At 35.7% G+C, this 22,280-nt stretch overlaps 1 protein-coding gene across 1 annotated transcript in view; it reads left to right on the top strand.

Annotated features, from left to right (window-relative positions):
* Positions 1-22,280, top strand: part of LOC136873673 (N-acetylneuraminate lyase) — a 71,072-nt gene that overhangs the window by 45,338 nt on the left and 3,454 nt on the right. The window contains exon 7 of the mRNA XM_067146776.2: positions 15,572-15,743. Within this exon, the coding sequence (XP_067002877.2) occupies positions 15,572-15,743 (172 nt within the window). The remainder of the gene's footprint in view (positions 1-15,571; positions 15,744-22,280) is intronic.

Genomic DNA, 22,280 nt, shown 5'->3' with positions numbered 1-22,280 from the left:
ATATGCTGTCCTACAGCTGAAAATTTGTTGTACTTCAGTGCATTGAATGTGTTCCAAGTACCGTATAAAAAAATGCTTCCCAGCCTGTCCGTCATTAGAAGAATTACAACTGTTGCAAATAATCCTGTACACTCCTGATTTTGAAAAACTATTGAACTTGTTTATGGATGTAGCATTACGTAAGACTTGTGCATTCTTATTGTTGGTTTTGAAAACTACTTTTCATCATGCTTTCTAAAGATGCTGGTGACTTTGTAAATTTGTTCGTTGAACGTAAAGATAGAAAGGGATGAGTTGTTTTGTTTATCTTTTTTCAAAGTGATAGAGGGGCGATATTTATATTTATTGATTATTTTTTCAACAAAGTAACTGTTGTATCCATTAGATTTAGCTATACTACGAATGGTGTTCAACTAATTTTTGAGGCCTCTTTTAAACATTGGAATATTGAAGGCTAGGTACACCATGCTGTTGTACGCTGCTCGTTTGTGAATTTGGGGGTGTGAAGAATCTTGATGGATTTTAGTGACTGTTTGGGTGGGTTTTCTGAAAATTTTATATCTTAAGTAGCTTGGGTGCCTGATAATAGTTAAGTCTACAAAATTAATTCGTAATCTATGAGCTTCATATCTGTATTGATGATTCACACAAATGCAAAGAGGAGAAGAATTCCACCTAATCAATACTTGATCCATACTTGATCTGTCAATAGATATGAAGTATTCTTGAGGGTCTGCTTAATTTGATGTATACTTGGCAGAATTCTTCTCCTCTTTGCATTTGTAGAAAATTAATTTTCCATTCAATTTCCGGATTCAAGTGTGAATTTTATATGTGGGTCAATGTTATTTAGATTAATGAGGGTGGTAGCAGTGTCTGTGATGCTCTCATCCATAATTACTATGGTATCATCTACATATCTTTTTCTCTAGGGTTTGTTATTTCTTTGATAATACAATAAGCATATACATGAAATACTGTATTTCTGATATACTTAGGCCAATGTATTTGCTTAAATTGTTTTCAATTATGGCATATACCTTGGAGATTTGCATGCTAGGATACATGTTTATAATATCGAATGAGTGGAGAGAATGATTGGCTTGAATGTTAAACTTTTTAAATTAATCCATCAATTCTTTAGTGTTTTGACGGATTTGTTCAACAAAAAATGATAGTTCCTTCTTAAAAATCTTTGAATGAATTGTGATGCTTTATATAACGGACTCAGTCTATAGTTAATGATCAGGCAAATGGGGACGCCGGTTTAGTGTATCTTGGGGAGGGCTTTGGCGGTGGGTAAACCTGGGTTCATATTAATTAATTTAGTTTTCTTGATCTGTCAGTAGATATGAAGTATTCTTGAGGGTCTGCTTAAGTTGATGTTCGATTCTCGGGGTAGGGTCCTTCTTTACTGTAGAGAATAAGCTATCTTTAAAAAATTTATTTGTTTTACTTACATATTAGTTCTTGTTCATTATGACGGTAGTGTTACCTTTATCTGCTTTCATAATTATAAGATTATTATCATTGATTTTCTTTTTGAGGGCATGTATTTGCTTTTGTATGAGAATTGAATCCTTGTAGCTACTGTCGTCATGGGTAGTAACGGGTGAATTACGGGAGTTAATATTGTTTTTTGGGTTAAGAATGGAGTTTCTTTTTCTTTTTACTTCAGTTCTTACTTCGTCTTGTTTATCTACTGACAGTTTGCTAATGTCTAATTCTGCTTCTACTGTTGTAGTAATGGCTGTGTTCAGAGTGTTAAAATTAGGCCAATTGTGTATAGGGCCCCTGGCTAAAATGGAACTTTCGCCTTCATTCAATGGTACCTTGGACAAATTTATGATTGGAGGGTGAAATTGGTTGGGCATGTTAGACCTAGTGTTTATTGTTGAGTTTAGAGTTCAGTAACGTATGCAGCTTTTTCTCTAGGTTTTGTTATTTCTTTGATAATACAATAAATAACCAATTCTCAACTTGGTCTTGAAATAGGTTCCAGTGAGCATCCAAAAGTAAACTTGTAGTTTCGAGGTGTCTCATATAATCTATGGTTAAAAAAGGACTTTTCCTTGTACAAAAATTTGATCTCCTCTCTCAGCCAAATCTTATTTGTTCTAGTTTGGGTTTTAGTAATTTGAAAAGAAGAACGATGATTCTTAAACTTGCTTTTAAGAAAGCTGGGTGTCAAATTGTGAGTAATACACTGTTTCAGAAATTCAATGTCTTTGCCCAATTTGGCTATTTTGAATTTAAGATCTAAATATAAATAGTCTTTCTGTTTTGCCTGGTTGGCTTGCATAATCATAGGATATAAACTTCATGGTATTGATCCGTATTGAATTGTGATCACAATAATAATTATTAAATTAATTAATTAATTATTATTATGGCATTTGACTAACACGCTCTCTCTTCCCTTCTATTCATTAATTTTATCCAATTTTATCTATCATTTATTCAGGTTAACTTCATGGACACCGCAGTGAATTGCGAATTTATACCAGCCACAAATTAAGAAGTTGTCAGTTTTAACCATATCTTCATGTGCTGTCCTGACAATGTCCAACAGCATTTCAACATGATTTTAACAAGCACTACGGGAACATCTAATTTTATTTATGTTGGTTGATGTGGAAACACCATCTAGCAGTTCTGCGTCAGCTGCTGGTTATTTACAGTGGCGTCTAACACCACTCAAGTAGATCTGATGATTGGACTACAGAATCAACTTTACCAGGTCCCGTTTTGCAATTGAAATAGTAATGATTAGCAATGATGGAACTAACAATTCTATGAATATTAATACAAGAAAGAGTCTGGATGATGAGCATACTCCAGATGTTAAGAATTTAGAGCCTTATTTATTTTTCAGATTTTACACATAGTTCATTCCAGATTTTAATGTTAATTATGTGTTTATACATTAGTTTTTATGTCAGTTGTGTGTTTGTACATTTGTTTAGTTATTAGATGTATTACATTAAGGCTGAAGATGGCCAGCCAAGGCCGAAACTAGTCCCTAGGTTAGTAATGTAATTCAATAATACTGCATATTATGGTGTTGAAAAAGGTGGACAATTACAACATTAATTTAATAATTATTATTGTGATCACAATTCAATACAGATCAAAACCATAAGTTTATATCCTATGATTACAAAATCATAGTCACCTCAAAATCAAGTTGAGAGGGCATATGAGAGGCTATCTCACTCTCATTCCCTAGTTTCAGCTAAGTTCTATCAACTTGTTTGAAATTTACATTTTAGATAAATGAAATTACATTACTAAAGGATTGAAACCTTCCCCTCAAGCTAACTTTAAAAGCCTATCAGATTTTAGACTGGATCTGCCATTACCTTGAGCTGGTGGACCTCCTGAAGATGGATGAGGTGCCCCCGCCTCCCTTTATGAACACACACACAGTAGACAGGAGCGATCACAAAGACAACTTGGTCCCAAAAGTGTCAGCTTTTATAGCTGAGGGGAAAAAAGTTTGAACATTTCTCAACAGATGTCTGTTGAGAAATGTTCAAACTTTTTGCGCTAGTTGTTGCAAGTTTTATATTTTAGATGGCATTCTCCAAGGCACTTTATTTAAATGTACAGGGCGGGTGTACCTCCGGTACAGTATTAACTCCATGTCATTAGAAATGTCTGTAAATTTATGATTCCTTTTAACCATATGCTCTCCCATTGCCAAATATCTTTTATGTTTGACTATGTTTGACTGCATTAACATGTTCTTTGTACCTTATAGCCAAACTTCTTCCTGACTATTCTGTGTATCGTTGTCTACACGTTTGGCATGCCAATTTGTAAATTTTTGAAGTATTAAATATACATTTATTCTCTATTTTATCTGAATTGTATCTCATTAGTATTATTATCAGTTTTGTATGCGACATTGATGTTCCTTTTGGTGAAAATTTTAGCCAGTTGATAAGAGTGCTTATTTCAAAAAGTTAAAACTGCAAATTTCTTTTTTTCTCCTTTCACTCTTTAATTAAAGTTATTTTTGGTTCATTTTTCATTTTATTTATCATTCTATTAATAAATTTTCTGGAGTATCCGTTGTTACGAGCAATTTGGTGGATGATATTTATCTCTCTATTATAATTCTTCCTAGACATAGGTATGTTCATAGCTCTATTAAGTAAGCTGTAAAATGTTGCCTTTTTATGTTGACCTGGATGATTGGAGTCGTTTCTGATAATAGTATCTGTTTGAGTAGCTTTCCTAAATATCTGAAAATTGAAATGACCAGAATTTTAGTAATTGTTAAATCTAAATAACTTAAAGTTCCATCATTTTACAGATTCCATTGTAAAATGTACTTGTTTATCCAAACTATTCAAAATACTCTAATACACCACCAGGTTTAACCTTTTGTTCATCGATAATAACAAATATATAATCGACGTATCTTAACCATGTAATCAATTCATCTGTTTTATCCACTATTTAATTATATTCCACGTAATTCATGAATATTTTCGTTAAAATACCTGAAGCCGGCAAACCCATTGCTAGGCCTTTAGATTGTTTTTAAATTTTGTTGTCAAATATGAAATAGTTATTTTCCAAAGTAAATTCTAGTAATGTTAAAAGTTCTTCAATTTCCACCTTACTTAATTTGCTGTGTTGCATTAAATTCTTTCGTACTATTTTTATAGTATCTACAATAGTAATGTTGGTCTTTTCAATATAATCTTGTCTTTCTATAAGCACAATGTTTTGGCACCAGTTTATAGCATAAACTTTTTTTAAGAATAACTATGTCTTTAGAGATTTTGGAAATTTTAATTTTTAAGTTCTTGAATCTGTTAAACAATTTCTTAGTCTGCCTGGTATACTCACTGTTGATAAACTTAACCTTAATAGGTTCAACTGGTGCCAAAACATTTGATATCCTTGCAAAAAAGAGGAAGGTTACATCCTAACGAGATAAAAACACAGAATAAGATTAATCAAGTATGGTTCAGGGATGAAATTAAGTTTCTTTTTGGTAAAAAAATCCAGACTTAATAATGAGTTGTATGAGTTGCATCTAATAATAGCCAAAACAGCTTCGAAAATAGATTGGGACTGGTTGCAGAAGAACATAGAAACTTCAAAGTATAATATTTTGAGCAGAAACAAGTGATATTGGATAAGAAGTTACAAAATTATTTGGTAACAAAGTAAAACACTTTATGGGTAATAATAAGAAGATAAATATTCTGGAAGATAATGAACACAAGTTCTTTGAGCTTGTTAGAAATCTAACTCAAGTTAAATTTGATGTTAATGAAATGAATGTAAAGGGCCTAAATTCAATTGGGAAAAGGAGAATTATAATAATGAAAAAAATTTGGTCATGTTAATACCTGAAACTGAAGTGGCCATAACTAACATACCTACTAGTTGATGAACAAGTTACTCTTAGATATGAAGTTAGTAGAACATTATCCAATATGATAGAACATAATGTAGAGAACCGTAAGGAGTTGAATGAGGATGTTAAATTATTTAAGAAGAAGATAGACAATAGTAATACGTTGTAAGAAAAGCTGACAAAAGTAATACTATTGTGCTGATAGAAAGACAAGATTATATTGAAAAGACTAAGAATTTTCTAACTAGCAATCATTTTGAATGTATAAAAGAACATCCCACATCATCTATGCAGAAAAAACTTAAATGAATTCTCAATAACTTAACTTTTTTATTAGACTCCAAAGATACTGTCTAGTTAACATGAGCCCAAAAATACCTTATTTTAAGGGCGCTACCAAAAATTCATAAACAAGAATTTCCTATTAGACCAATCGTTAATTTTAGAAATAGTCCGGTATATAAGACGGCCAGTTTTATACAAAGATTTTTAAAAGAACACTATAAGTTCAATAGCCGGACACACCTAATTAATACTATTGACTTTTGTAACAGAATCAAAAACATTGAGCTAACAGACTACTACATGATACATATGTACTCCAACATTCCTATTGTAGATACCATAAAAATAGCAAGAAAGAATTTAATGCAGCACAGCAAATTAAGTAAGATGGAAACTGAAGAATTTTTAACATTACTAGAATTTACTTTGGAAAATAACTATTTCGTTTTTGACAACAAAATTTACAAATAATCTAAAGGCCTAGCAATGGGTTCGCCGGCTTCAGGTATTTTAGCGAAAATATTCATGGATTATACGGAGTATAATAAAATAGTGAATAAAATAGGTGGATTGTTTACATGGTTAAGATACATGGTCCGTTACTGGACATTATAAATTTTCCAGCTAACTCATTCCTGGTTGCCAGTGTTTCAACCCAGTGTGCTCAGTTGGGCTCATCAGTTGGTAAATAGCACACCCACCAAGACGCATGGCTAGCGCATGCCGTGGAGGCCACTACGTAGGCTACTTGGAGACACCGGCAGTGCCAATGCACTATGAGAGACTTTGTCTCATTACCAAAATTTTGTGCCTGCCTGGCCATTAGACATATATTTCAGATAGCCTATGGGAGTCAACATCTATATCATCTGATGGCCAGGCAGGCATCAATTTTTGGTAATGAGATAAAGTCTCTCATAGTGCATTGGCACTGCCGGTGGCTCTAAGCAGGCTATGCAGTGGCCTCCACGATATGCACTAGCCATGCATCTTGGTGGGTATGCTATTTACCAACTGATGAGCCCAACCTCCCACACTGGGGTGAAGCGCCGGCAACCAGGAATGAGTTTGCTGAAAAATTAATAATGTCCAATAACGGACCATTTATATTAGTATTATAAATATACTCATTCTGGAAAATATTTCAGATTCCCTATGGGAATCAACATCTATATCATGGTTAAGATAGGTCGATGATATATTTGTTATTATCGATGAATAAAAGGTTAAACCTGATGATCTATTGGAGTATTTAAATAGTTTGGATAAACAAGTACATATTATGATGGAATCTGAAAATGATGGAACTTTAAGTTATTTAGATTTCATAATTACTAAAAATTCTAGTCATTTTCATTTTCAAATATTTGGAAAAGCTACTCAAACAGATACTATTATCAGAAACGACTCCAATCATCCAGGTCAACATAAAAAGGCAACATTTTACAGCTTAATTAATGGAGCTATGAACATACCTATGTCTAGGAAGAATTATAATAGAGAGATAAATATCATCCACCAAATTGCTCGTAACAACGGATACTCCAGAGAATTTATTAATAGAATGATAAATGAAATGAAAAATGAATCAAAAACAACTTTAATTAAGGAGCAAAAGGAAAAAAAGAAATTTGCAGTTTTAACTTTTCGAAATAAGTACTCTTATCAACTGGCTAAAATTTTCACCAAAAGGAACATCAATGTCGCATACAAAACTGATAATAATACTAATGAGATAATTTTCAGTTTAGATGAAAAAAAAATCCATATTTAATAAATCAGGAATTTACAAATTGGCATGCCAAACATGTAGACAACAATACACAGGACAATCTGGAAGATGTTTGTCTATAAGGTACAAAGAAAATGTTAATGCAGTCAAACATAAAAGATATTTGGCAATGGGAGACCATATGGTCGAAAAGAATCATAAATTTACAGACATTTCTAATGACATGAGTTAATACATTTGACCAAAAAGGGAAAATTCATGAATGTTTTGGAAAGTTTACAAATTTATCTTGCACAAAAAATGACTTTGAATCAAGTTTAAATGAGAGAAGTACAGAAGAGAACCCATTGTATAGACTAGTGTTTGATCATTTAAGGAAGTATAAGAAGAAAAACTTGAAGATCTTAAATTTATTTGGGTATTCTCATTTCAGTATATCAAAATATTAAATTTTATGTAATGATCATTTTCATAATATTTCATTAGTTTCTTTATTCATTGATATGGTGAATTATTATACAATACTCCTTTAAACTGTTAGAAAAACAGAAGATAGTGTAATATTGTTTTATTCCTTGACTTGACATCACTGATGAAGGGAATGGATATTTTTCCTGAAACATGTATGATAAAATAAATATTTTCAATCATTAAAAGTGCGCCCTTTCTGCGTCCAGGTATGACACAAGTAAAAATTTCCTGGTAGCTGGTGTTCTCTCAGGGTAATTTTTCGCAAAAATGGTTAAGATTAACGTGAGTTCCGAGAGAAGACACGGATCGCACGCAACAGATACATATGAACGTCTCCATCCTAGCGCATTTCTTTGTACCAATCATCAGTCATCACATGTCTCAAAGTATTTTGCATGAGAAAAAACACCTTAAAAACTATGTCAGTATACTTCTAACAACTACAAATCAAAACTCACTTATTTAAAAATAAATAAATTAAAAGAAATTCATTAAATTAATTAGATATGAAATAAAAGAGAACTTATAATGTCTTGAAATTCTTCCAACTGTATCTTGAAATCAATTATTATTTATATAGTCTCAAAGTCAGCGCACCGGGCGAGTTGGCCGTGCGCGTAGAGGCGCGCGGCTGTGAGCTTGCATCCGGGAGATCGCGGGTTCGAGCCCCACTGTCGGCAGCCCTGAAGATGATTTTCCATGGTTTCCCATTTTCACACCAGGCAAATGCTGGGGCTGTACCTTAATTAAGGTCACGGCCGATTCCTTCCAATTCCTAGGCCTTTCCCATCCCATCGTCGCCATAAGACCTATCTGTGTCGGTGCGACTTAAAGCAACTAGCAAATATTAATGTCAGCGCTGGCTTTCAAAAGAAACATGAATTTCATTTCTGAAATGAACTAATATCATGTCACATTTCATCGGGTGAGAAAATCATTCAATGAATCAATTACATTATAAAATTAATTGTTAAATCGAAAGAAAGTTCACCATTGGTGTCACTGACATCACAACACTCAATTCAATTTCTAATATTTTCATTAAAATCTGCAATCTGAAATGTATTTCTTCTTGGTCACTCGTATGTATACAGTAATCTTGTTGTTGAATGACGGGCTACGGTTACTACCCCTATTGCCTTCCAAAATCTCGGCACCTAACATCCTAGTCTATTGTATTTATATGAAAAATAAATCATTAACCATATCTCGGAATATAAAAATAATCTACATCACATTTCTAACTAAATAGTTCTTAATTATCCCTATACACTTCCTCTCAATATGTATCTGATCTTTCATGAGGCTTATATTATCATAACAAGCTTATTTAAGTGACTCCACTAACATCTCAATTATATTATCTCAATATTATCTATCTATGTTGTTTACTAAGGCTACACACACTCATTACATCTTCTGTTGCGTTCATTACCAGAATATGTCATTTGCTATAAATATTTCCTAAGATCAACAGCTGTATTTAACATTACGGAAACCATTTACTCTTGTCTACACATATGGGTTTGTCATTCATACCTTGTATTACGTTATCCCTCGATATATATCTTTCAGTGTACTTGCATTGCATATTTGATCCACTTTCGAATATATAAACCTTTGACATCCATATTTACGTCTTATTTCAATATAACTTCCAATTACCTTACTCAAATCGCTTCATATTAATCACTTCTCGACTGCATATCATTCAATCACTTCAATGAAACTAACAGCATAACCATATTTCATAACCTCATCCTAAATAAACACATTTATTAAGTTGTATAAATCTCCATTGCAATCATATTCACTTATTTGGATCGAAGGGGAATTAGGGATTGGAATAACTTACCAAGGGAGATGTTCAATAAATTTCCAATTTCTTTGAAATCATTTCTGAAAAGGCTAGGAAAGCAACAGATAGGGAATCTGCCACCTGGGCGACTGCCCTAAATGCAGATCAGTATTGATTGATTGATCTTTCTTCTCGTAGAACAATGCTTAACCTTTGACAATTCATAATTCCATTTGATGACATAATTTGACAAGGAATATCTTGTTTAAATTATAGTTCCTCTTATATCATCCCATAATGACGTTGACTTCATATGAATGGCTTCCCAAACTCCATTAATGAAATCTACTATACGCAAAATATTCATATTCAGCTCTATGGTAATCTACATCCTTTCTCGAAAACAATCGTATTCTCATTTACTATGATGCATCCCATTATAAATTGTAGGAATAGCCCTACCTATAAAGTATCAAAATTCATTCATAGGTTTTTAAGAAAGCATGAAATTCAATTAATTTCTGCAAAATATTGAAGAAATTTGAGTTGCATACGATATCACAAACATGTTTCCAAGCATTCCTACTAAAGAAACCATTAAAATTATCCATGACAGCATCAATAAACATAGCGGCCTTAGTAAAATGGAAATTGAAGAATTCATGAAGATATTGAATTTCGTTCTAAACAATAATTACTTCTCCTTTAATGGTAAATATTATCAGCAGAAAGGCCTAGCTATGGGAGACCCTCTTTCTGGCATTTTAGCAGATATTTATTTACATGGATTCAATAGAACATACAATTATTTCACAAATAAAGGGTATTTGTTTGAGGCTGAGATTTGTTGACGATACTTCCATGATCATCAATAAGGACATTACTGACAGTGAAAATACATTAGTTTCACTAAACGAAATAGATCCTAACATCAAATTTACCAAAGAAGGTGAGGTCAATAATTCTTTAAATTTTTTAGATTTAACAATTACATGCTTGAATAACACTTTTGAATTTCAAATTTTTAGGAAACCTACTCATTCACCCATAACTATTAAAGATTCACCCTTACATCGTAAGACCCAAAAACTAGCTGCCTATCATATTAGACTAATATATAGGGCACTAAAAATTCCTCTTTCACCAAAAAGTTTGGAAATAGAGCTGAATTACATAAGACAGTTAGCTCAGTTCAATGGCTTTAAAATAAATATAATCAATCGGTTAATTAATAAGATCAAAATTAGGCTATCTTCCAACCTAGTCCCAGTTAAATCAAAGAAAAACAGCTACGCCACATTTACGTATAACAGCCCGGCTATCCATCAGAGCACTAATGTTTTAAAAAAACACAATGTCAACATAGCTTTCAGGACAGTAAATAATAACCAGAATATATTCCTCAACCACAATAGGGTCAATAATAATAACAATGTTTACTTAGGTTCTGGTGTTTATAGGTTAAAATGTACACAATGCGGGTTCACGTATTTTGGTCAAACAGGGAGGAGCTTTTACACAAGGTATCTGGAACATTACAGTGCTTCCAAGCATAACAAGTATTCGGCCATGAGCCAGCATATGAGTGAAACAGGCCATAAATTCACCTCAATAGAGAAAGATTTGATGATCGTTAGAAGCCTAGGTAAGGGGAAGTTATTGAGTGAGACGGAAAACTTGTACATTTATTTGGAGCAAACTTATAAAAAAAATAATAATCTTAACAATGTCATTGGCAACCTTGTTACTTCTAGTGTAGTATTGATGCAGTAATGGAGGGTTGGAGTGTAGAGGGGAAGGGGGAGTGAGTTTCAATTTGTGCGTCTGCGTTTCTGCTAGAGAGGCGTTACTCAAATTGGATTGGGGGCGCCCAGCATTAGGCGTGGCATTAGGAGCGCATGCGTGCTGTGATTTAAACATACTTGGATTTTATTCTGATTTACGGCCTGGATTAACCTCGGAGTTGCCTCATATAACGGATTTTTGTTGTTCAGTTCTATTTCCAAAACGGTCGTATTGCCCTTGTCAGCTTTTAAATAATTTTCTTCTTGAACTTGGTGATATGTTCTCATTCAATCCATTTTTACTAACACTTCGTTTTTCTTTCTTTTTGGGCTTCACTCTCTATATTGAGCTGAGACAACTTTAACTTAAATTCAACCTCATTCAACCACACAACTTAAGGTGTACCGGCAACAAATATCAGATGGCCTTGCCAACCATACATTATACTGGACCTTGACTTATATCTCCATTGATATTAACAGAAGTGTGGACATTTAATTTTATTTCATCATCATATACATCAAGATTTTTACTCTCACTCACCAACTTTTATTATACAAAAACCAATGTACCAGACTAGACTATAACGCCTATAATGTTGCCATTAATGTTGTCACGGCCCGTACTTACAGACATGATATTGTATAGGCTTTTGGGCTTGTGCCGTGTCAAGAAAATAAGGTGAAATTCTTAACGTTTCGCAGAAAACTGTGCTCTGCGTCCTCAGAAGAATTCTCCACTGTCCACGAGAAAGGCTTCTTAAAAAATGACACTTTTGAATTTGGAACGTTATAATAGAAGTAGAATGGAAATGGTACGTTCATTCACCACCAGATGGCCCTTAAGACGTGGCACAATGCTAACATTCGAAACGGAAGCTACCGAACCATCACAATCAGACTAAGCGGTTCACATAACGTATTTGCGTAACATATGACAGGTGTAAGACATAGACATCAGCCTGGAATGAAACGTCTGGCAACGAGCAACGTACGAATTTGGAAAACACCCAGATGAAATAACAGTAGTGAAGGGGCAGGGAAGGGGACCACCTACGTAAATTTTTAATGGCTGGCAACCAGGTATTACTTAATTGATAGCCGGTGTCCGTGTTGAAATTGTTAGGATTACTACGTATTTCCACAGTTTCCTGTATAATCCCCTTCCGTCCGTCTGTTCGTAAAAATTCCCACCCCACAATAAATAGCTGGACGTCATGATGCTAATATGCATTGAAACCATACTTTAAACTAATAAATAAAGTGTTGTAAACATCTTATACGACATACTTAGTATTGAATAGGTAGAACTTTTCCTCAATTCCAATTATGAGAAGATAGTGGTTTGAAAGTGGAAAATCATCTTTAAGACTGCTGACAGTGGAATTCTCTCTGAAAAGTAAACCCAAAGCCAGTTCCCTTTGTGAAAAAAATTTAAAACAAGCTCAGCAAGTATGTATGTCCAAACCTTATACCGTTTCTCTACGAAGTCTAGTATGAAGTGAGATCAAGCTTCGTAACAAGGTTTTACAACTGGATGCCCTTACTGATCTCATTTTCATTAGAGGAGTAAATGAGACCTCGTGCCGGCACAGTCGAACAGCACCAAAGGGTCTGCTCAAGGCTTAACGTGTCCTCATCAACAGTGTTGTGCCAATCGGAGTGAGTAGCTGAGAGCAATTAAGAAGACAATTACCGTATGGCAGTCCTCTTTCTGGCCTTCATGGAGAGAGGCCATAGTATTGTGTAGGCTGAGGATAGGTCACGGACGATCTACATGCTCTTATCCACTCAAGAGACCCCCCAGTGTTATCTTGTGGTGCTGACTCCACCGTGGCCCACAGCCTCACAGAGTGTGCCAATCTCCCTGGCCTAAGACAAAGCCTCGTACTGCAGGAGACACTCGAACACATACTAGCTGATGACACAACTTTCCTTTTGATTTGTTAGTGACCTTTTCAGCTTAATGCATTTTTGTTTTATTTTGTACTTCATTTGAAATTCCTTTGTTGAATAAATAATTTTGTTTCATTTTAAATTTTCTCTTCCACTTAATTTGTTCAGAGAGGATGATTACCTAGTTGTACTTCCTCTTAAAACAAAAACCACCACCACCTCACTCCATATGAATACTGCGGAGATGTTTAGAATTGAATCCAGGCTTTTGGAACGCAATCTAGTGATTAGAACTTGTATAACACCACCTCCCCTACCCTGTCAACCAACATTCTGATGGTAATTTTTTTTGACCAACAGGACACAAACCGGCTAACCACGGTGTCAGACCATATAGATTTGGTGCCGTAATGATCATGGCCACTAGACGAGCTAAGCTCAACAAGTACAGTATATGAAGAGAAACTATTGAATATTAAATTTCCACATTAATGAATGAACATTGAATAGTGTTCTGTTCAGAACAAGAGGATCAAATTAAGGAACAATGATTTGCTAAGGTATATGAATGATAGTGAAGAAAAAGTTATCGGTGAACATTTTAGCATATGCAACATGCTCTGGCAGAGAAATCCCTGCTATATAGATTTTGATTCCCGTAGGGAACTTGAAATATTTGTTCTGAATGTGTACATTAATAATTTCAGTATAATTGGCGAATTATTTCCTGCATTAAACAAGAAAATTTATCATTTTCAATAACAGATAAATTATATTGGAATTAAGATATTTGAAGTCGAAAAAATGTACTTCCATTGTAAAAAAGTTCTGACAAATGTTGGATTTCCATTTTAATTCTGAGTCATTTAACCCTTACCCCTTGTCTGTCGGGAGAGGCCCGATATTACGATATTGCCTTTCCGTTCGCGTGTCGGGCAAGGCCCGAAACGACAATGTTATCACCCACCACTCATCTGCCATCTCTTAGCTGACAAAATGCATGGTGCTTTAATGTACTGCCATCTTTTGGTTCAGCATGGAATTTTGTAAAATCCAGATACTATTTGACAGACAATTAAAAGTCTATTATTTAGATGGCAGTGTAGCCGTCGGCTGTGTCCAGTCCACTCAACGCATGCGAAGGCTCGAGCAATAGTAAACATAGTCGCCATGTGCTCTCCTAATCATATATAGTGGACTGTTCAATGTTGTATATGTCAGGTAATTGTATAAAACCCCAGTATTTTAACACCTCTACTCCTTCCTTGTACCCTAATGAATATATCTAATAACATTTGATGGCACCTAGAAGTGAACTGGCAATGGTCGGCTTATATACCCTAACCCAACATGTAGCTGAAGCTGACGTGTGGCGCAGTTATAAATATACAGATCCCGATTCCAAGAAATCGCCCTTTCCAGCAGTTTGAGGTTACAAACCACTGTGAGGTATGAAACATGAGACTGAATTGGAATTTTCAATTGGTTTTTACCAATAAATAATTTGTTCAGTGAAATTACTAATGAAACCAATCAGTATGTGATAACGATAGTAGTAGTAGTAGTAGTAGTAGTAGTAATAATAATAATAATAATAATAATAATAATAATAATAATAATAATAATAATAATAATAATAATAATAATTCAAACAACGTAAAACAATTTGTCTTAAATTGCACATATTGCTTTTATTTGTTCCAGTATAGCTTGTTGTAAGTGTTTATAGCCTAAATACATCGTTTAAGAGCAAGCGCTATCTCCAAAATTGTGAAAGAATACAAGTCGTATAAGATAGAAATTCACATTTAAAATATGAGTAGTAAAGACAACACAGAGAATTTCAGTTCGAGGGGTAAGGGTTAAAACTAATCTATAGAGTATAACTGTAAGCAGCCAATGGTGTAGTCTTTTTAGAACACCAGAACCTGTGAGATTTCAGCACCCAAATTCGGATCGGTAACCACATACTGTTGACTAGAGGAAGAGTGGAAAGGAACTGGGCACCGTACCGCAAGTAAAATTTGATTTGGGATGCCTGATCAGTGGCCTCTGGCCTAGCTGGGGCTCTGACTAGGTCTCCAGTGTCCAGATTTGGATAAGGCATTTGGAGGAAATGAATAATTGCTATTTAACTTTTTTTTTTTTTTTTTAATATGTAGCTACCCTTGATGGAGGGAAGATGATTCTAAAGTAAATCACAGATATGTATTTTCTTTTCTTAGATCATGGCTGGGGCCTATATCTTAGGATTTGATTCTGCAATTGCCACAACACTGAACATGCTGCCTGGTCCAAGTCAGAAGATATTGGCAGCAGTGAAAAATAACAACAATTCTGAAGCACTGCAAGAGCAAAGAAAGCTTACAAAAGCTATAGATGTCATGACTCGCAATGGTAAGTTATCTCTCATGTTCATTACTGATGTTCTCTCTTAGCCTTTTCTTTAACACTGTTGGGTCTAAGCCCAAATTTTGTACTTGTCTCTAGAATTCAAGTGATTCTAATGACTTTCAAAAACTTCTGCTTTTTACCTCTTCTGGATTTTAACTTGTAGTACACCATCTTAACTCTTTTAGTGCCAGACAAAAATATAAAGAGGAGGTCTTAAAGTGCCAGGCTGTTTTAATGGAAAATGTAAGCTTTCAGAAAATAAAGAATGTTACTGCTCTATTTTTAAAGATGTGAAAGCGAAATTTAATTGGAGAGTGACAAACATAGTCATCTAAATTCAGGGTAACTTTCAGATCATGATGAAACATTATTAATTAATTAATTAAAATAATTTATTAAGGAAAATAAAATATGGAGAATTTGATAATTCCAAATACTACATGCTTACAAATGAAGTAAAAACAAACACAGGAGGGCACATATACACAATACAAGAACCAAGAAATGCATTTTGTTTGTTCTAAAAATGTCTGCAGGGGTGTCAAAAATCTGAAATTCTAAAATCTAACGTATTGAAAAATACATCAACAATGGCAATCATACAAGTAAAGACAATTAAATGATGACAGTGAAAATAAACAGCTGTATAGCTGTGACTGGCGAGTAAATTGGTGACCTCTCGGACTTCATGGACTGTGATTCAGATCTTGGTGACAAATCAAGTGCCGATTTCGCCTCAGACAAGAATTACCTGCGCAGAATGCATGTACTAGTTGCTTTACGTTGCTCCGACACAGATAGGTTTTATGGTGACGATGGGACAGGGAAGGACTCAGAATGGGAAGGAAGCATCTGTGGCCTTAATTAAGGTACAGCCCCAGCATTTGCCTAGTGTGAAAATGGGAAACCATCTTCAGTGTTGCCGACAGAGTGGGGTTTGAACCCACTATCTCCCAAATACTGGAATGTGACTGTACATAACCAAGCAAGTGATAGTGATGATGTTGATGGTAATAGTGACCAGGAAGAAAGGAATGTTGATCAAGACAATCCTGCACAGGTTCCACATTATTTCCTGGACTCATTAGTTCTTTAATTTCCTCCTCTTTTACACATCAACGCCATATTTTTACAAGTCACACGTAAACAAGTCAAGGAACTTTATACATCATTCGAGATTATTGATAAAAAACAAGAGAATGTTGTCAGAACATTGTAGCTTGAACTGTCTCTAATGGTCATGCCAAGATTAGGTGCCATTTTCAGTCTTGAAGACTATCAAAGAATAAAGAAAGCATCTCACAGAGTGGCGCTGGCAAGTTTCGTTCATTTTTTTAGGATCGCTCACAGCGACTCTGGCAGTAAGAGGGTTAAGGTACAGTATTTACTTGCCTATAAATCACCCTTGCCTGAAGCTTTTCTTCTTTCTTCTAATTTTCATCTTCAAAAACTGGGGAATGTATAATATGCAAAATTTCATATATGGTGATATAGGTTAGGCTGGCATGGTTTAAAAGCTGGAAAAGGAACATCTAACATCTTCAAATCAGCACACAAAATAGTTACAGTATTTAAATATATATTTTATTTATGCAAAAAGTAATATTAGCACATTTAAACAGGCTTGTATCAAAGCTCCCCCGCCTCGTGCATTGCTACAGCTGACTGGTCACACAACTAAGCGTCGTGCCATAGCAACACAGCACAGTGTTTGAATGTTGTCGTGCAGCAACTGCCTGGAACACAAAACATTTGGTTCTAATACCGAATCCGTCCATCCATTCATTGTCTTCAGTCTTCAGCAGTCATTTTCATCGTGACATAGGAAGCAAAATCCAGCTGAGTGATTATGTTCCTAAGGTATGAGACACGTGTTCTGCCTCTCGACTTCTTCCCTTGGACCTTTCCTTCGAAGACATTCTGGAGAAAGAGAAAGGTGTCATGTCGTACGACATGCCCAAGAAATTTAGCTTTCTCTGCTCTATTGAATAAATTAAGATCCGTATCTCATTAACGTTAATCAAGATTTGGAAAATATTAGACTTCTTTTCTGTCTAACTCTTCCCTGTCAGTCTTCTCTAGAACCACATTTCCGCAGCTTCTAGTATTGATTGCGCTTGTTTTCCCAAAGTCCAGGTCTCAGAGCCATAAGTTAGCACACTCCAAACAAAGGTTTTAAAAATTTTCTTCCTGGTTTCAATTCCTATGTGCTTATTTAACAATATATTTTTCCTGCTTTGAAACACTTGTTTTGCCATAGCAATTCTTATTTTGACTTCTGTCAGGCACTGATTATCACTGGTAATAACACTACCCCGATAACAAAATTCTTTAACCTGATCTATTTTTTCACAGCCTAATTTAATGTTTGTTTTCAATTCAGTCTTCTTCTTTTGAACGATCATTTTCGTTTTCTTTGTGTTTATTTTTACCCTGAACTTCTCTAACGTGTTGTTTAGTGTACCGAGCATCCTAGACATTTTGTGCTCTGAATCAGCTATCAATGCAGTATCATCTGCAAAGCGAATACTGTGAATATGTTTACCATTAAAATTTATCCCTTTGGTTTTTTCTTTTACTATTCTAATAGCGAATTCTATGAAGATATTAAACAGATAAGGTGATAAGGGGCAGCCTTGCTGCACCCCCTCTTCTTATTTTTGCTTCTCTTGTCATTCCATTGTTTATTTCTGTGCTTTGGGCTCAATACAGGTTAAAAAGCAAACATCCTTCCAATCAAGACCCAACGTTCTCAGAGTTTGAAATAATAACTTCCAGTCAACCTTGTCGAATGCTTTCTCTAAATCCACGAAAGCTACTTAAGTTTTCCTGTTAACTTCCACTCTTCTCTCCAGGATTTCATACAGAGCTAGAATTGCTTCTCTAGAACCCTTACCTGCTCTGAAGCCATACTGGTCGTCATCTAAATTCTGCTCAATTTTCCTGCTGATACGACATTTAAGTATTGTCAGTAGGATTTTAGAAGCATGGGATAGAATGGCTACTGTTCTGTAATCTGAACAGTTCTTGGCATTTCCTTTCTTTGGGAGTGTTATTGTTCAGCTCTTTATAAAATCAGGTGGTATGATTCTTTCTTCATAGCAGTTTGTAATGATATCAAACAATCTCTCTTTCAAGATGTCTCCACAGTTCTTTAGGAGCTCTGCTGAAATGTTATCAACACCTATGGCTTTTTTTATCCTTTAAGAAGTGTTGAGCCATTTTAATCATCATCATCATCATTATCATCATCATGTCCGACTCGTTGGCTGAATGGTCAGCGTACTGGCCTTCGGTTCAGAGGGTCCCGGGTTCGATTCCTGGCTGGGTCGGGGATTTTAACCTTCATTGGTTAATTCCAGTGGCCCGGGGGCTGTGTGTTTGTACTGTCCCCAACATCCCTGCCTCTCACACCACACATAACACTATCCTCCACCACCATAACACGCAGTTACCTACACATGGCAGATGCTGCCCACCCCTCATCGGAGGGTCTGCCTTACAAGGGCTGCACTCGGCTAGTAATAGCCACACGAAATTATCATCATCATCATCATCATCATCATCATCTGCAGTTTCAGCTGTTGGCCGGGTCTGCTTAGAGCCATTTTAATATACATACATACATTATCATTATAGACTGTTATGCCTTTCAGCGTTCAGTCTGCAAGCCTCTGTGAATTTACTAAACGTCGCCACAATCCTCGATTTGCAACTAGTGTTGTGGCCTCATTTAGTTATATACCTCTTATCTTTAAATCGTTAGAAACTGAGTCTAACCATCGTCGTCTTGGTCTTCCTCTACTTCTCTTACCCTCCATAACAGAGTCCATTATTCTCCTAGGTAACCTATCCTCCTCCATTCGCCTCACATGACCCCACCACCGAAGCCGGTTTATGCGTACAGCTTCATCCATCGAGTTCATTCCTAAATTAGCCTTTATCTCCTCATTCCAAATACCCTCCTGCCATTGTTCCCACCTGTTTGTACCAGCAATCAATCTTGCTACTTTCCTGTCTGTTACTTCTAACTTATGAATAAGATATCCTGAGTCCACCCAGCTTTTGCTCCCGTAAAGTAAGGTAGGTCTGAAAACGGACCGATGTAAAGATAGTTTCGTCTGGGAGCTGACTTCCTTCTTACAGAATACTGTTGATCGCAACTGCGAGCTCACTGCATTAGCTTTATGACACCTTGATTCAATCTCACTTACTATATTACCATCCTTGGAGAACACACAAACTAAATACTTGAAATTATCGACCTGTTCTAGCTTTATATCACCAATCTGACATTCAATTCTGTTGAATTTCTTACCTACTGACATCAATTTAGTCTTCGAGAGGCCAATTTTCATACCATACTCGTTGCACCTATTTTCAAATTCCAAGATATTAGACTGCAGGCTTTCAGCACAATCTGCCATTAAGACCAACTCGTCAGCATAGGCCAGACTGCTTACTACATTTCCACCTAACTGAATCCCTCCCTGCCATTTTATACCCTTCAGCAGATGATCCATGTAAACTACGAACAACAAAGGTGAAAGATTACAGCCTTCTCTAACCCCTGTAAGTACCCTGAACCAAGAACTTATTCTACTATCAATTCTCACTGAAGCAAAATTGTCAACATAAATGCATTTGATGGATTTTAATAATCTACCTTTAATTCCATAGTTCCCCAGTATAGCGAACATCTTTTCCCTCGGTACCCTGTCATGTGCTTTCTCTAGATCTACGAAACATAAACACAACTGCCTATTCCTCTCTTAGCATTTTTCAGTTACCTGGCGCATACTGAAAATCTGATCCTGACAGCTTCTCTGTGGTCTGAAACCACACTGGTTTTCATCCAACTTCCTCTCAACTACGGATCGCACCCTCCCTTCCAAGATGCCAGTGAATACTTTGCCTGGTATACTAATCAATGAGATACCTCGATAGTTGTTGCAATGCTTCCTGTTCCCTTGCTTATAGATAGGTGCAATTACTGCATTTGTCCAATTTGAAGGTACCTTACCAACACTCCATGCTAATTTTACTACTCTATGAAGCCATTTCATCCCTGCCTTCCCACTATACTTCACCATTTCAGGTCTAATTTCATCTATTCCTGCTGTTTTATGACAATGGAGTTTATTTACCATCCTTTCCACTTCCTCAAGCGTAATTTCACCAACATAATTTTCCTCCTCCCCATGAGCTTGGCCATTCGCAACACCACCAGGATGATTTCCTTTTACATTGAGAAGATGTTCAAAATATTCCCTCCACCTCTCCAGTGATTCCCTCGGATCTATTATGAGTTCACCTGAATTACTCAAAACACTGTTCATTTCTTTTTTCCCTCCCTTCCTAAGATTCTTTATTACTGTCCAGAAAGGTTTCCCTGTTGCTTGACCTAGCCTTTCCAGGTTATTACCAAAATCTTCCCATGACTTCTTTTTGGATTCAACAACTATTTGTTTCGCTCTGTTTCTTTCATCTACGTACAAATCCCTGTCTGCCTCGGTCCTTGTTTGGAGCCATTTCTGATAGGCCTTTTTTTACATTTACAAGCTGCTCTCACTTCATCATTCCACCAAGATGTTCGCCTTTTCCCATCTTTACACACAGTTGTTGTTCCTAGGCATACCCGTGCTGTTTCTACTACGGCATCCCTGTATGTCACCCACTCACTTTCTATATCCTGAACCTGCTTACTGTCTACTGTTTGAAACTTCTCACTAATCATATCCATGTACTTCTGTCTAATTTCCTTATTCTGGAGATTTTCTACCCTTATTCGTTTGCAGACAGATTTCACTTTCTCTACCCTAGGCCTAAAGATACTTAGTTCACTACAGATCAGATAGTGGTTGGTATCATCGAAAAATCCCCGGAAAACTCGTACATTCCTAATAGATTTCCTGAATTCGAAGTCGGTTAAGATATAGTCTATTATGGATCTGGTACCCTTAGCCTCCCATGTGTAGCGGTGAATAGCCTTATGCTTGAAGAATGTATTCGTAACTGCTAAACCCATACTAGCACAGAAGTCCAGCAAACGCTTCCCATTCCCATTAGCTTCCATATCTTCCCCACATTTACCAATCACCCTTTCATATCCTTCAGTTCTATTCCCAGCTCTCGCATTGAAATCACCCATTAGCACTATTCTATCCTTGCTATTGACCCTGACCACAATGTCACTCAATGCTTCATAAAACTTGTCAACTTCATCCTCATCTGCACCCTCACAGGGTGAATACACGGAGACAATTCTAGTCCTAATTCCTCCAACTGACAAATCTACCCACATCATTCGCTGATTTACGTGCCTAACAGAAACTATATTGCGTGCAATGGTATTCCTGATAAAGAGCCCTCTGCCCTTCCCTTTCTAACACCCGTGAAGTACACTTTATAATCTCCTATTTCTTCCTCGTTATCTCCCCTTACCCAAATATCACTTACTCCTAGCACATCCAGATGCATCCTCTTTGCTGACTCAGCCAGTTCTACTTTCTTTCTTCCATAAGCCCCATTAATATTGAT

This window comes from Anabrus simplex, chromosome 5 (genome assembly GCF_040414725.1).
Source record: "Anabrus simplex isolate iqAnaSimp1 chromosome 5, ASM4041472v1, whole genome shotgun sequence".
Classification (NCBI taxonomy): domain Eukaryota; kingdom Metazoa; phylum Arthropoda; class Insecta; order Orthoptera; family Tettigoniidae; genus Anabrus; species Anabrus simplex.
Note: the sequence above shows the minus strand (reverse complement) of the source record. Positions and strands in the feature narration are given on the sequence as shown.